Below are 14,515 nucleotides of genomic sequence, written 5' to 3'. Positions count from 1 at the left end.
CTCTGGGAAGCTATTTTCTGTTTGGTAAATGGTACTTCACCTGGTGAGTGAAGAGTGGGTAATGATGGAGAGAACAAGACCAGACATGCGGTGAAACAGAATAGAGAGAATGATGATGATAATGATGATGAGGAGGAGGAGGAGGAGGAGGAGGAGGAGGAGGAGGAGGAGGAGGACATTCAGCCTTGCTTTTGCTTCTAGACTCTGTCCACAACTCCGACAATTTCTTCGTTCACTCTTTTCATGACAGAGGGAGGGTTCAAAAGGGAGATGAATGTAAGCCCCATGCTTTTTCACTCTTGGAGCATTTATCTTCCCCCTTGTATTTGCTTGATTTGTTCTGTTCTTCGCAGATATGGGAGTACACCCTTTGTTCATGAGACACTAGTATGTGTGTTTTTGAACTGAGAAAAGGTAAAACAGGGGCTTGCTGTATAAAAGATTTAAGAGGATGAGCACAAGAATTCCTTGTTTTGATATTTAGTCTTTTATCTGAAGTGTCTGTAATCAATAAGCTTTCTTATTGCAGCAACAACATAGTAGTTACACAAGTCAGATGAATCTAGGTATTATTAAATGTACTTTGATACTCTGGTTAAACTGTCATGTCTGGACTAAATATCCTCCCTCAGAGTTTTTAACACTGTTAACACATTTTAGTATGTTAAAGGAATAAAATATTTTTTCACTGTGTCCTCCAAAACCGATGTATTTGTAATTTACACAGATGTCCTAAACAGCTAATATGCAGAACCTTTCAGAACTTTTATTCTATAAAAAGCAAAATTGCACTGGATGTTGATGAACGTTTGCATTTGAAAGCACCTGTCCAACTTTATATTAGCAACCCCAACCCTTCCCCTAATATCAACTGGATTTTAAAACCTTTATGTTTCAGTTAGTTGTTTACTACAAAATGTAAAATTGCAGAAATGTAAAAAAAAAAAAAAAAAATCCCACTTCAGTTGACAGATGTGTTTTTCTAAAATTTTAGTGCAGTGTCACTGGAGCTTCAAGATGCACATTTATATGTGGAGCTCCGAGTTGTGGCAGCTTATTCCCTTTGATTTCTGGCCCAACTATAATACGTCTGCTGTGCACTTCTGTCTCCTCACAGGAAGACGCGTTTGCCTTCGCTAACCAGATGGGGTACCCCTGTCTGCTGAGGCCCTCCTATGTTCTGAGGTAGGTTTTAATATATCATAACAACCAGACTAATCTTGTTTCCCATCACAAAGGTTGCGGTAGTTCAGATTCTTATTCCATCAGCAGTCTCTTAACTGTAAATGTTGCATATTAATCATTAATACTTTAAAATATATAGATATTTTTAGATAATTTGCTTCATCTTTTTCCAAAAAATATAGACTGTAGTGGCCTGCAAGTATAAAATCTAATCAGAATTTATCTTGTGCCACTTTTCTGTCCTAAATAAATACACACTAAGTGCACCCTTGGTTTTACTGAGACTTGAGAGGGAAATCAATGGAATTTCTTAACAGCTAATTCACAGCGTAATTACTAGATGGATAAAACAGATTTTAAGTTATGATGATTAATGAACTGCATTCACTCAAACGCTGCTTCAGTCATGCAGTGACACTTTTGTCCAGAAGGTGTCATGATGGCACCCTGGATTCGGCAGGCAGTCTGCTGTCACCGAAAACGTATGTTTCTACATTCAAGCTGTGATGTTGTTTTAAACAGGATTTGTCTATTCACTGCAGGGGACTGTGGGAAACCCATGAGTTTTGTGCACGAGGCAATATTAATGTAATTCAGTCAAGTGATATGTACCAGTATTAAAGTGTGCTTCTGTTTGATGTTGAAGGAACTATAATCATACAGTTTATGATCGAATGAAATGAATAATAATCCACTTACAGTGACTTCTGTTGAATACCAGTGGAGTGGAAGCTCCTCTCTTCTCCGTAGCATCAGTGTTCGATGAACTCATCCTGATCTTTAGCATCCCTACAGCTTTTTTCACTTTTTTCCCTCTGACATGCTTGCTAATATATTTTGAGTGTTCTGCTCAGCCTCAGTACATATGCAGAGATACTCAGATTTACACACTAAACACTCTCATCCTTGTCGGAATCATACTTCAGTTTTCTGTAGAAGTAAAATGTGCACACAAACGACAAAAGTGATACTATTTGCATATTTAACTTAATCTTTCCATTTAGTTGTGTAAACATTTGCTTAGTATTGTTACTGCTGTGACAAGCAAAGCAGACTTTAAACTAGTCTGTAGTTTTACCATTTTATGAAGGTCGCGTCTTTTAAACATGCATCTGAGATGTGAGTCCAGAGCAGAAAGATTGAGACATCGTCTTGTTCTTTGCTTTTAACAAATGCTGCAAAAGCTTTTCTTGAAAATACAAAGTGCAAATGCAAAGTCCTGAAAATTTGCTACGCGTGTGAAATATCTGTGTGGGTGAGTTACCATAGTCGCTTTTATTAGTGGGGGAGAGGGGACAAAAAAAGCATCAAGTGAGTTTATTGCACTCCAGTTGTTTTAATAAGTGTCTGATATGGTGAAACGTCTCTGACTGGGAGCTAGCTGGAAGTCTTGGAAGTTGAAATCCCATCAGAATGTGAAAGTAAACAAACGAGGGTTTACAACTGAGCACCTAATTAATACTTGCCACTTTCCAACTGGCCAACCCTAACTAACGTATTGTCTGTCAGACATTAGGATCATTTTACATCAGGCATGTGGCCTTTTACTGAAAGTTGGTTAAGATTAAGACAGCATTTTTACTTACTCCTTAAAAAAAGTCTTGAATTTTCAAAGTATGATGATTACCATTACATTATCCAGCAAATGTGCACCTCTTTAGAACTAAAACTCATTGTGATCACAACTTTTACTAATCCTGCTAATACTGGACACATTATATGCTGGGCTAATGGATGGAAAGACATTAAAGCATAGACATTTTAGGGGGTTTTAATAGAATGCTGACTTTTGATTTTGGCCAACACTGGACACATAAGCCATCAAGTTTTAACTCGGCAGCACTTACACAGCATGCTGAACAGCTTTAATCTTAATGGCTGGATACATTTGAATGTTCCGAGAACAGTGAGGCAAAAACTAGATGGCATCTGAGTCAGTTATATGCCTTCATTTAAATGCGATATAAATATATCACTGGTTTCCTGACTGAAGGGTCAGTTTTGTGTTGGGGTTTAGACATACAGTATATCTGCCTCTAAGCTACAGAGAGCTACGGTATAAAGCTCTGACCCAAGCATGAGGCCTTCCTTCGTCCTGTTTCACTCAACCACGCTTTTTCTATCAGGAGGATAGCCCAGCTAGCAGTCTAAAATCAAAAACAACAACCACAACAAAACTAGCCTAAATCCATTGTTTTTTAATGATGAAGATCTGAACTCATTTTCTAGAGCCTGGAGTGCTTTTCGACCTAAATAGCTGTTCTTCTCCCAGTCTCTCTCGCTCCCTCGCTCCTTATTTCAACTGTTTCCAGACCTTGTTCCTGATGGTAATAGTGATGCAATGGAGAGATAATGAGTGTTTTTGAACAATCATTTGAAGCTTGTATGTTCTCCTCTTTTGCTTGTTTCTCATCCTCTCCTGTGCCCTTTTGATTTCCCTTCCCCACTCTCTCTCCCTCGCCTGCATCGTGCCAGTGGCTCTGCTATGAACGTTGTGTACGGTGAAGAGGAGATGAAACGCTTCTTGGAAGAGGCTGCACACGTGTCCCAGGTGAGCTCACTCTTAACTATTTGTACTTACCTGCACCTGCAAAAGAGACATATTGCGATAAAACTCTGTCTCACCCTTATTTTTTTTTTTCTACTGGTCCCTCTGTCTCTGTCTAGCATATACAATCACATTAATTTTGCACAAAGTTGTCCCTTTGCTTTCAATTAACTAATGCTACCAGCTGGCAACGGCTGTTGACTAGTATTATGTGCCCATCTCTACTCCACTGAACACCTAGGCAGCTTGGAGGCAGTTGGCCCTTCCAAGGGCCTTTGCTTAGGGCTATATGCGTACACACATGCACATTTTACACCTTCAGAGCACCAAAGCAAACCTTTTCATGGCATTTTAATAGACTTGGAACAAGGCAATAATCACAGCCTCTTGTAGTTAAAAGCAAAATAAGGAAAAATGTGTGCAAGAATAGAAATATCTTATCTGCATACATGGATGAACTTAAGCTACGGGGATCAGGTGTTCAGTCTGCTGTGTCGCCTGATGCTGATGGTGGCCAGGGAAGTGGACGCTGTATGCAATGTGTTAGGGACCTGAAGCATGGTGAGAGGGTACACATCCATGCCTGGCTAAAAACAAACCCTAGTCAGCCAAATCTCTCCAGCAACATTATTGTTGTGCTGTTCATTGACTGCCTGTTCTTCAACGTGACTGACAAGAAGTCGAAATTACGGTGTATAAAAGAAAAATGCAACACCTGGGCAGTGTCACCTCTTTTTCTTGTGTTTGAATGAGGCAGACCAGATGTTACAGTGACTCACCATCACCTCTTCGGGGTACAATGTGGTGTAATGTAATGGCAGATGGCTAGCTGTTAACAAAAGTAACTGCCATAACCCACTGTACACTGCTTTCTCAAGTGATGGCAAAAAATGGTAAAGCATTTAGGAGAAGAGAGACTTTCCTCAGAACTGGGTAGAATCCAAAAACTAAAATTATGTTGATGTTGGCACTAGGCCAGAAACTGAAAAGTTCTCTTCATAAGATTCATATCTTCTCAATATGAATATACACAACTGCGTTTTGTTTCCCCCCCACAAATGAATAACCTTGCTCGTGACTCTCTTTCAGGAGCATCCAGTTGTCATCACCAAATTCATACGTGGTGCCAGGGAGGTGGAGGTAGATGCTGTGGCCAAGAATGGCAAGGTGGCTTACTCTACAAAGGCATTACTGGCAATACAGGCTAAATATACAACATGTGCTAAGTGTTTAATTATGAGGTTCTTACAGTGCTCACACAAAGTACCCGACTATTTAAACAGTGTGTGGTGTTGTTTAAAATATGACCTGTCCTAATGTTCTGGACTCAGTTTTTTATTTATATTGACAGTACTTTTTTTTTTTTTAAACATATATTCATTTATAGTATTCACAACATTTTTATTCATCTCTATAGCCTGGCATTATTCAGTCTTCCATTATTCCTTAGTTTAAACTGAGAGGTAGGACAGATATATTGAGCTTAGAAGAAAAATAAAGTGGAGCTAATCTCATTCATCTTGTATGAAAAACATCACAGCCCAGATAGATCTGATGGGAAGAATGGAATATATTAAAACCAAAGTACAGGAAAATGGTGGTACTAAATTATTTTTTCTATTTATATTGGATCAGTTAAGGATACTTTTAAATGATTCTGCTTCAACATACTGACTTTTAAATCTGACAGTTCACACAGATTTAGTTTTCCATTGCTTTGTTACTGGATTGAACTGCTGCGTTGTTACTGTCATGTATGACATGCACATACAATAACTATGCACAACTTGGCTTGTTCCAATGACTGCTTGAAGGAAAACTCTAATTCAAAGTGCAGTCCAGTTAATGCAATATCAGAAAGGTCAGTTATGCACTGGATGTACACTATATTAGGTACACCTTGTTAGTACTGTGTTAGACCCCCTTTTTGCCTTCAGAACAGCCTTAATTCTTCATGGCATCAATTCAACAGTGTTGTGGAAACATTCCTCAGCTGCAGATTTGTGTGCAGCCAACAAATCTTCTACCACATCCCAAAGGTGGTCTATTGGATTGAGATCTGTTGAGTATAGAGGCCGTGAACTCATTACGTTGTTCAAGAAGCCAGTTTAAGTTGATTTGAGATCTGTGACATGGTGCATTATCTTGCTGGAAGCAGTAATCAGGTAAACAGTGGTCATAAAGGAAACTGTCAATAAGAAACATTTACGTAGGTTGTGGCAGTTAAACAATATTTAGCTGGTACTACGGAGTGTGGCAAGAAAATATTACTAGTGGTGTGCGGATCGATATTGATTCTTCCGATACCAGTAATTTATGCTCTAGAATCGATTCTCATATTAAAATATCAATATTTTAGTACTTTGGGGTAAATTTGTAGTTTATCATTACCAGGAACACAGTGGAAAGAAACTATATCATTCGGATCATCTATATTGGAAGGAACTACTTCCTCTTACGCCTTTCATAGTCATATGCGAAATACGGCTGTATAAATGTGTCGCAGCCCCTTGGCGTGCACACGAACAACAATGGCTGAGCGTAAACAGAGTCATGCGTGGACATATTTTACCTCCACAAACAGCCGAGACGCAGTTTGCGATACATGTGGCAAGACAGTGAGGTGTTGTGGCAACACCACTAACCTTGTCAAACACCTCAGAGTAAATCATATCACAGAATATGACGAGCGTATGTTGAGGCGAACTGAAGAGGAGGAGAGGGACAGGTGCTGCTAGGGTGAGACAGACGTCTCTTACGGAGTCCTTTAGTGCTGCAGGCAGGCAAGGTGTTCAAATAGGCACAACTTCAAGTTTTTTTTATTTCTATATGATAATTCTGCATTATTAAGCAATAAGAACAAGTAGTCTGATGTCCTGTAATCATTATGAAGCTATATTATATTATTATTACAATTACATAATATAATTTTATATATATATATATATATATATATATATATATATATATATATATATATATATATATATATATATATATATATATATATATATATATATATGAAATATAATGAAACCGTTTTTGTACAAAGTAATATAATAATAATAATAATAATAATAATAATAATAATAATAATAATAATAATAATAATAATACATTTTATTTTTAGGCGCCTTTCAGACCCTCAAGGTCACCTTACAGTAGCACGTAAACAATACCATAAAAACATAAGAAAAATGTGTATATATAGCAAACACGGTAGATAAAATTTAGACACAAACAGTCATAAAAGTATCAAAGCAAATATAAAAACTGAGCAAGGTAAAAATGTCCTAAGACAGATCAGGTGTATGCAATTCTAAACAGATGGGTTTTGAGTAGTGATTTAAAAGTGGTGAGACAGTGTGTGATCCGTAGAGCAAGTGGAAGTGCATCCAAAGTCTCGCGGCAGAACAACTAAAGGCTCTGAGTCCCATGGTAGTCAGGCGAGCAGGTGGAACTGACAGAAGGGAAGCTGAAGAAGAGCGGAGTGTACGAGGGGGTGAGTATGTATGGAGAAGATCGGATAGATATGGAGGAGCAAAGTTATGAAGCGGTTTGAAAGTGAGAAGCAGGATCTTGAAATTGACACGGAGGTGAATTGGGAGCCAATGGAGCTGTTTAAGAACAGGTGTTATATGTTCAGTGGATCTAGTTCTGGAAATAATACGAGCAGCTGTATTTTGAACCAACTGCAGTTTATGGAGGGATTTATGAGGTAAATCATAGAGAAGAGAATTACAGTAATCCAGCCGAGATGTGACGAGCATTGACAAGTATGGCGGTACTGTGTCGTGTGAGTGAGGGACGAAGACGGTTAATATTACGGAGATGAAAGTAGGAAGACCGAGTGATATTATATGTGCTGTGAAGGACAGAGTGCTATCGAGAATGACACCAAGACTCTTAACCTGAGGGGAGGGTGTGACAACAGTTATCAATGGATAACGAAAGACTGGTTGGAACTGTAGTCAGTTTTGATCTGGTGCCTATTAAAATGAATTCTGTTTTATTGCCAGTAAGTTTAAGAAAGTTGTGAGTAAACCAGACCTTGATTTCAATTAAACAGTCAGAAATGGATGTGGGTGGGAGAGTAGCTGTGGGTTTGGAGGATGGGTAGAGCTGGGTGTCATCTGCGTAGCAGTGAAACTGGATGTTATGCTTCCTAAAAATATTACCTAGGGGTAGGAGATAGATGATAAAAAGTAAAGGACCCAGGTCAGAGCCTTGGGATACACCGGAATTAACTGGAGTAGATACTGATCTGTGAGGGAGTAATTGAACAAACTATGAGCGGCCAGAGAGATGAGAAGTAAACCAGGCGAGTACTGTACCATTGATGCCAATAGATGCTAATCTGTGAAGGAGGATGCGGTGGGAGATCCAGAATCAGCTGCAAGCAAAAGATCATTGGTGAATTTTACTAGGGCTGTTTCTGTACTGTGACATGAACGGAAGCTGGACTGAAACTGTTCGTACAAGTTATTTCCAATGAGATGATGATGAACCTGTGCAGCCACTATCTTTTCAAGAATTTTTGCTAGGAAAGGGAGATTTGAAATTGGCCTGAAATTATTTAGATCGGAGGGATCTGAACCATTTTTTTTTTCCAGTATTGGAGTTATTATTGCAGTTTTAAGAGAAGAAGGAACAGAACCAGATATAAGAGAGGAGTGTACGATATTAGCAATCAGTGGGGCAAGAGACGGGAATAAGAGTTTAACAAGATTTGTAGGCAGTGGATCAAGTTTACGTGATGATGACTTTAAGTTAGTAATTATGGAAGATAGCTGAGTTATTGTGGGAAGTTCAAAATTGGATAGAGAGGATGACAGCTGAGAAGGACAAAAAATGCAGATAGAACAATTTACCATTTCACAGTACGAGGGCAATTGTTGATGAAGATTCTCAATCTTGGTGTTAAAAAAAAAAAAAAATCATAAATTTGTTGTAAACAGTGGCAGAGTGTGTATGTATGGCAAAGGTATCTGGGGGTTTAACAATATTATGCAATGTAGAAAACAAAGTGAGAGTGTTTCCTTCAGCAGATTCAATAACAGGTGTAGTAAGCAGATTTAGCAGGATGAATAGCTTCTTTATAGTGTTGTATATGACTGAGATACATGTCCTTGTGAATAGTAAGTCCCGTTTTCCTGGAGAGACGTTCTAGGCGGCGTCCAGTAGCTTTAAGTTGGCGAAGTTCAGATGAGTACCATGGCGCAGAGCGAGAGAAAGAAACTGTTCGAGTTTTTTGGGGAGCCAAGGTATCTAAGAGGTTGATGAGTTCATTGTTATAGTGAGATACCAGGTCGTCTATGGAAGCTGAGGCATCAATGGTAGGTAAGTTATTAATGCCATGGGAAAGAGCTGATAGATCAATGCCCCTAATATTTCTAAAAGTAATTGAGCGGTTTTGTTTATTTTTGTATAGTGGGAGACTAGCATTGAATAAAACTAATTTATGGTCTGAAAAAGATACAAGACAGGATGGATCCATGCTTTCATGTTGTTTATGGCAACATGACCCTACCATTTAAGCAACATTTTTCTAGTGTTCCAGAGAACTGTTGCTCACCTGATTTTTTTTTTTTCTTCAGACCATTTGTCCTGCAGGTTTTAGATCTCACCCTGGGTCAACACACCTGAATCCATTCTCATTCCCAGGCCTCCGAAGAACTCCAAGACATGTTGAGGAGGTCATTTAGCCATTTAAATCAGCTGTGTTGGATCAAGGACACATCTAAAACCTGCAGGACACCAGCCCTCGAGGCCTGGAGTGCATGTTTCTCTAATGCATTTACCTAATAAAAAAACAAACAAACATTGACCTGCATATTCTGTAATTTTTCATATCATATTATTCTGAGTGTTCACTGAAGTGATCATCTCCTCCATGCTGATGCCAACTTGCCCGCACCTTATTTAATACGGTAATTTGACTGTATAGGGATGAAGCTAGAGGAGTTGAATACAAGCAATTTGGCTTGAAAAGATTTTTTTTTAAATTATTATTATTAATTACCACTGAGTGGAGAAATGGATCCACAATGCATGACGTCACCCCATTTAAAGTAAACGTAAGGTGAGCGTTGACCTCTGACACCTACATATGAATCTGACCTTGCAGACGAAAACACTACATAGTGCTACAGTAATTTCACATTAAAGTACAAGCTGGTGGTCTAACTTTTTAATTCTTGTATAACTGTATCTGCAGTTTAAGCTGCAGTAGGCGAAGGAGCCACCAAGGTAATTGTCCTGAACGCCTTGTCTATTTTTCTATTGTTTAGACTGTGAGAGTCATTTCAAGGGTGTCATTTTGAACGTGGGCTCTTCAGTTGTATGGTAGATTTTCTCACTCTGCTTTCTCTGAATACAGACCCTTCTTTATCTTCAGTATCACATTAACAAGCTGTCCATTCATTGAATACCAAACAGGACTCATTACTTGAAGCTAGACTGTGTGCGTATGTGTGGGGGAGAGTAAAAAAGTCAGAGATAATACGTATTAATTACAGGCTCTATCTGAAGAGTGTTAATGAATGCCGTGGTTAGCAGCAGTTTAAATGAGCTAATGACACGGCAGCTCATTTACAGACCCGCACACGCACTCACACACATACAGAGTGGCTTGGCAATATAGATCTTCTTTCCTTTGGGTGAAATTTTGGAAGTTATTCAGACATAGTTATATCAATGTACATTGTTTCAACAAATACAAGGCCTTTGTCTCAAACAGTGTTGACCTTGCTGAATTTATTTGTTTCTCCCACATGCACAATGCAGCAGTCGTCATCGTCAAGGTGGCTCCCTGTACGTTAATGCTACAGTTTTCTGTTGTGGCATACTGTATGTATGAAAACATCAAATCTGGAGGCGATTTTCCTCAAATTTGGAAACTTCCTCTTGGTCAACAGACCAAGGCTGTGAAAGGAGTATTTGCTTTGAACAGATATTTTTGTGTCTTATTAGAGCTGTGAGCTGCTTGCAAATGTTATTCTGTGCCCAGTTTACTCCGTTAATGTTTCTGCATGCGTTCGGGTGTGTCTTTTTAGGTTTTGGTTCATGCCATAACAGAGCACGTGGAAGATGCTGGGGTGCACTCTGGAGATGCTACCCTAATGCTGCCAACACAGACCATTAGCCAAGGGGCACAGGAAAAGGTCAGTTAAGTCACCTTAAAGTTGACACGGTGCACATTGCATATTCCCTTGTAGAAAGTGTCCAGTGTGTTATAGACACACAAAAAATGACACATAAAGAAATTATTTAGTGTTCAACAAATTTCCAGATTGAGACCATAATTCAAATGGTTTAAGAAACAGTCTACAAAACAGTCGATCATCTGTTGAATTTTTTTTTTTTTATGATATTTATTTAAAGCTAGTTTCACATTTATAGCTAAGTGAGGGGGGATGTGCCTTGGAATATTATATTCTTTTGTACTAATTACTTTAAGTCCTGCAGTTTTAGGTACAAAATGAGCTTTTCATATGTGTCTCTTGCTTTAGGTCTTTTCCAGCCCCATGCACATGTCGTTATGTTAGAACCAGAGCTGGTACTGCCATCCCTGTTTGTTGTTACAAACACAACAGTGTGAATAAGCAGAAAATGCAACCAATCAATAAAATGTATCCTGATGAAAAGGGTGCATCTGTCCATTAAAAAATAAATAAATAAAAAAAAAATTTTAAAAAAGGAAATCAAAACTGGCAGAATGGAAAGCAGCTTTAGTGATTCAAACTGTTTTTTTTTTTTTTTTCTTAATCCATGTTGAGTAAGCAGTTTACCTTGCACTTTATGCTTTTAATGTTCTCCATTTGTGTTCAAACTGAAACAGTCTTATTTGATTTTTAAGTGTGTGTTTTTTTTGTTTTTTTTTTTTCCCTTCGTCTTCTCCTCCTTCTTCTTTTAGGTTAAAATTGCCACCCGAAAAATCGCGCACGCATTTGAAATTTCTGGGCCATTTAACACTCAATTTCTGGTTAAAGGCAATGATGTCATGGTAGGTATATCTCTCAGTGTGTGACTAAAAAGACAGATTGACATTTTCACACCTGGTTTCAGCTAATGCAATTCACTCACAAAATGAAATCCCCTGTTGTTTAAAATGGTTGGCAAAGCTGGCCGAATTAATAATCAACCTTGCCTTCAGCTTTGGTGTTCAGCCACAGCGCACATGCACGCCCACTATTTGTGTGTATGTGTGTGTATCTAATCTGGCCATTTGTATAGTATATTTATGCATTTGTAATCTATATATTTCTATTTATCTAAGTAACCTTAATTTAAAGTTAATGGTATACTGAAAGAATCGGTTTTTCTTATTTTTATTTTTTAAAAAAAAGAAAAAAAAAACTTTTTTCAGATGACTATATTTTTGTATATTGCATCCTGTAGGTGATCGAATGCAATCTGCGAGCGTCACGCTCCTTCCCTTTTGTATCCAAAACAATTGGTGTCGACTTTATCAACGTGGCAACCAAAGTGATGGTGGGAGAGCCTTTGGATGAGGCCAGCCTTCCCTCGCTCGATAAACCCATCATTCCCGTGCACTACGTTGGAATCAAAGTAAGAAGGAAAACTTACAGCTTACAGCTGGGAAATGCACGACTGGCTTTCTTTGAATGTTTTTGTTTGTTATTTTGATGTTTTTCAGGGTGCAGAGAGAATGGATTGGATTATAGACAAAATGAGTTTTAAAAAAAGAAAGCATAAGTGAGGAAACACAATTGCAACTCTCTGTAAGTCTTTGTGTCCAAGCATGAAGAATGGAAAAGCAATGTAGGCTATAACAGCTTACTAACCTCTCATAGTTGGTCGAATTAATTGATAGTATTAATAAATTTTAATAAAGTACTGATAGTAAAATGGTGTTAGGACCAGAGATGGGCCGATTACTTTTTTCAAGTAATGAGTAAAGTAAGGGATTACTATTTTAAAAGAGTAATTAGAATACTGTTACTTTCCCGTAAGCATGCTGCATTACTGCGTTACTAAACCGTGATTTTGTTTGTGAGAGTGTCTCATGACAATGACGTACGAGCGTGCGACGTCCGTGGTAGCAACAGACGTGTGTAGCTCAATAATGTATAATATGGAGAGCGGGAGAGAGTACGACCATTCAGTGTTTAAAGCTATATTTAATTGTTATCAGCTCTATTCACTGCTGTCTTCCTTTTTCTTCATTCTCAGAAGGTTAACTCTTCTTCTTTTTTTCACTGGCTAGCCTCACTCATTACGTTCGTTTAAACAGAATCAGAAACGCCACTTGCAGTGGGAGCGACTGGAGTCAGGTGGGGCCCCCTTAGGGATGTGTGGTCTCTCTGATTCTCATTGCAAACTTTTCCATTGCTGTAGTGTAAAGTTTGCCTGGTGCCAAGCGGTGCCTCTGTCCAAGGAGGTCTACAAAATTAACCACCTGGGATACCAGGCTTGCAAGGTTTTGACATAAACTGTTGCTATTGTTGAGCAGCCCAAGTAGCCCTGTGATTCAACCCACAGGAGGCCACAGTGTAGCTCCTGTGATCAGCCAAAATGTCCCAAGTGCTGCTCCGGTCAGCCTAAGTGCCTGCCCTAAATTCTCCTTTGGTCATCAGCTGTCAATGCGAAGAGTCGGGTGACCCTGTTTTCAGCCCTTCTGCTTTTTGTAGTGGTTTTGTTTTTGTTTTTTTGTTTTTTTCCCTCCAGTCTGGCAGTACTCAGGACTCTCTTCAGTGTGCCCATGGAACCCTGTGCTCAGCCCATTTTGCTGCCAGTGGGCACAAATGCTGTCAACGCACTTGTGTAATTGTGTGTTCAGTGTCATTCTGTGCAGGAAAAAATGGAATAGCTGAGCAGACAAAGGAACCGCTTTTATTTTTCATTATTTCAGCCCATGCCCATTAGAGTCTGTACACACTAATGTAATAGAAATTTAACCATGGTTCCATTATGCGCTTGCAGGAAATTCTTCAGATGTCACTTTTGTGTTTATGTGTGTACATTAAAGCAGTCGCCTGACACTTCAGGCCAAAACATGTTGTTAGCTCTCTGGCTTGAGAAATTACACAGATAGTCATTGTTAACACTCTAAAGTGCAACAAATGAATTAAAAATGATTTAGTTCTTCTGAATTTCATTCTATTTGCACACTGAAAGCCTCTTTAAATTGAGTAGCAACAGTATTTGTGCTGTGGTGTTATAAAATGCAGCTGTTTATTTTGAGATCAAGCTTAACACCAGCTTTCTTTTCTTTTTCATTTCCCCCCCCCCCCTTTTTTTTTTTTTTTTTTTTTTTTTTTTTTCCACTTAATAATCCTGACTTTTGGGTTTTAGGGCCATAAGAAAATAGTATCCATTCATTCTTTCTCTACTGCTTATCCATTCAGGGTTGCAGGGGGGCTGGAGCCTATCCCAGCTGTCTTAGGGCAAGAGGCAGGGTACACCCTGGACAGGTTGCCAATCTGTCGCAGGGTTAACACATAGACACAGACAACCATTCTCACTTACATTCACCTATCACCATTAACTGCATGCCACTAACTGCATGTCTTTGGACTGTGCGAGGGAGCCGGAGTACCCAGAGATAACCCACACAAACATGGGGAGAACATGCAAACTCCACACAGCAAGAAGGTCCTGAGTTCGATTCCACCATCAGGCCGGGGTCTTTCTGTGAGGCAACAGTGCTGAGAGAAACCAGTGTTTTTAACATTACAAGGTATAATCTTGTAACATCATCTTGTATTATGAACAAACAGTATAATTTGATAGAGTATAGTATATTGCATATTTTGGCTG

At 38.8% G+C, this 14,515-nt stretch overlaps 1 protein-coding gene across 4 annotated transcripts in view; it reads left to right on the top strand.

Annotated features, from left to right (window-relative positions):
- cps1 (carbamoyl-phosphate synthase 1, mitochondrial) overlaps positions 1–14,515 on the top strand; it is a 64,459-nt gene that overhangs the window by 27,283 nt on the left and 22,661 nt on the right. For 3 of the 4 annotated variants that reach the window (XM_026143886.1, XM_026143887.1, XM_026143885.1), the window contains exons 27-32: positions 1,118–1,185; positions 3,661–3,736; positions 4,823–4,900; positions 10,789–10,896; positions 11,649–11,738; positions 12,134–12,304. In XM_026143886.1, the coding sequence (XP_025999671.1) occupies positions 1,118–1,185; positions 3,661–3,736; positions 4,823–4,900; positions 10,789–10,896; positions 11,649–11,738; positions 12,134–12,304 (591 nt within the window). Of the gene's footprint in view, positions 1–1,117; positions 1,186–3,660; positions 3,737–4,822; positions 4,901–10,788; positions 10,897–11,648; positions 11,739–12,133; positions 12,305–12,392; positions 12,527–14,515 lie in introns of those variants that run through there. The other variant, XM_026143889.1, reaches the window with a different exon arrangement.

This window comes from Astatotilapia calliptera, chromosome 16 (genome assembly GCF_900246225.1).
Source record: "Astatotilapia calliptera chromosome 16, fAstCal1.2, whole genome shotgun sequence".
Classification (NCBI taxonomy): Eukaryota; Metazoa; Chordata; class Actinopteri; order Cichliformes; family Cichlidae; genus Astatotilapia; species Astatotilapia calliptera.
This window is presented reverse-complemented; position numbering and strand designations above follow the sequence as displayed.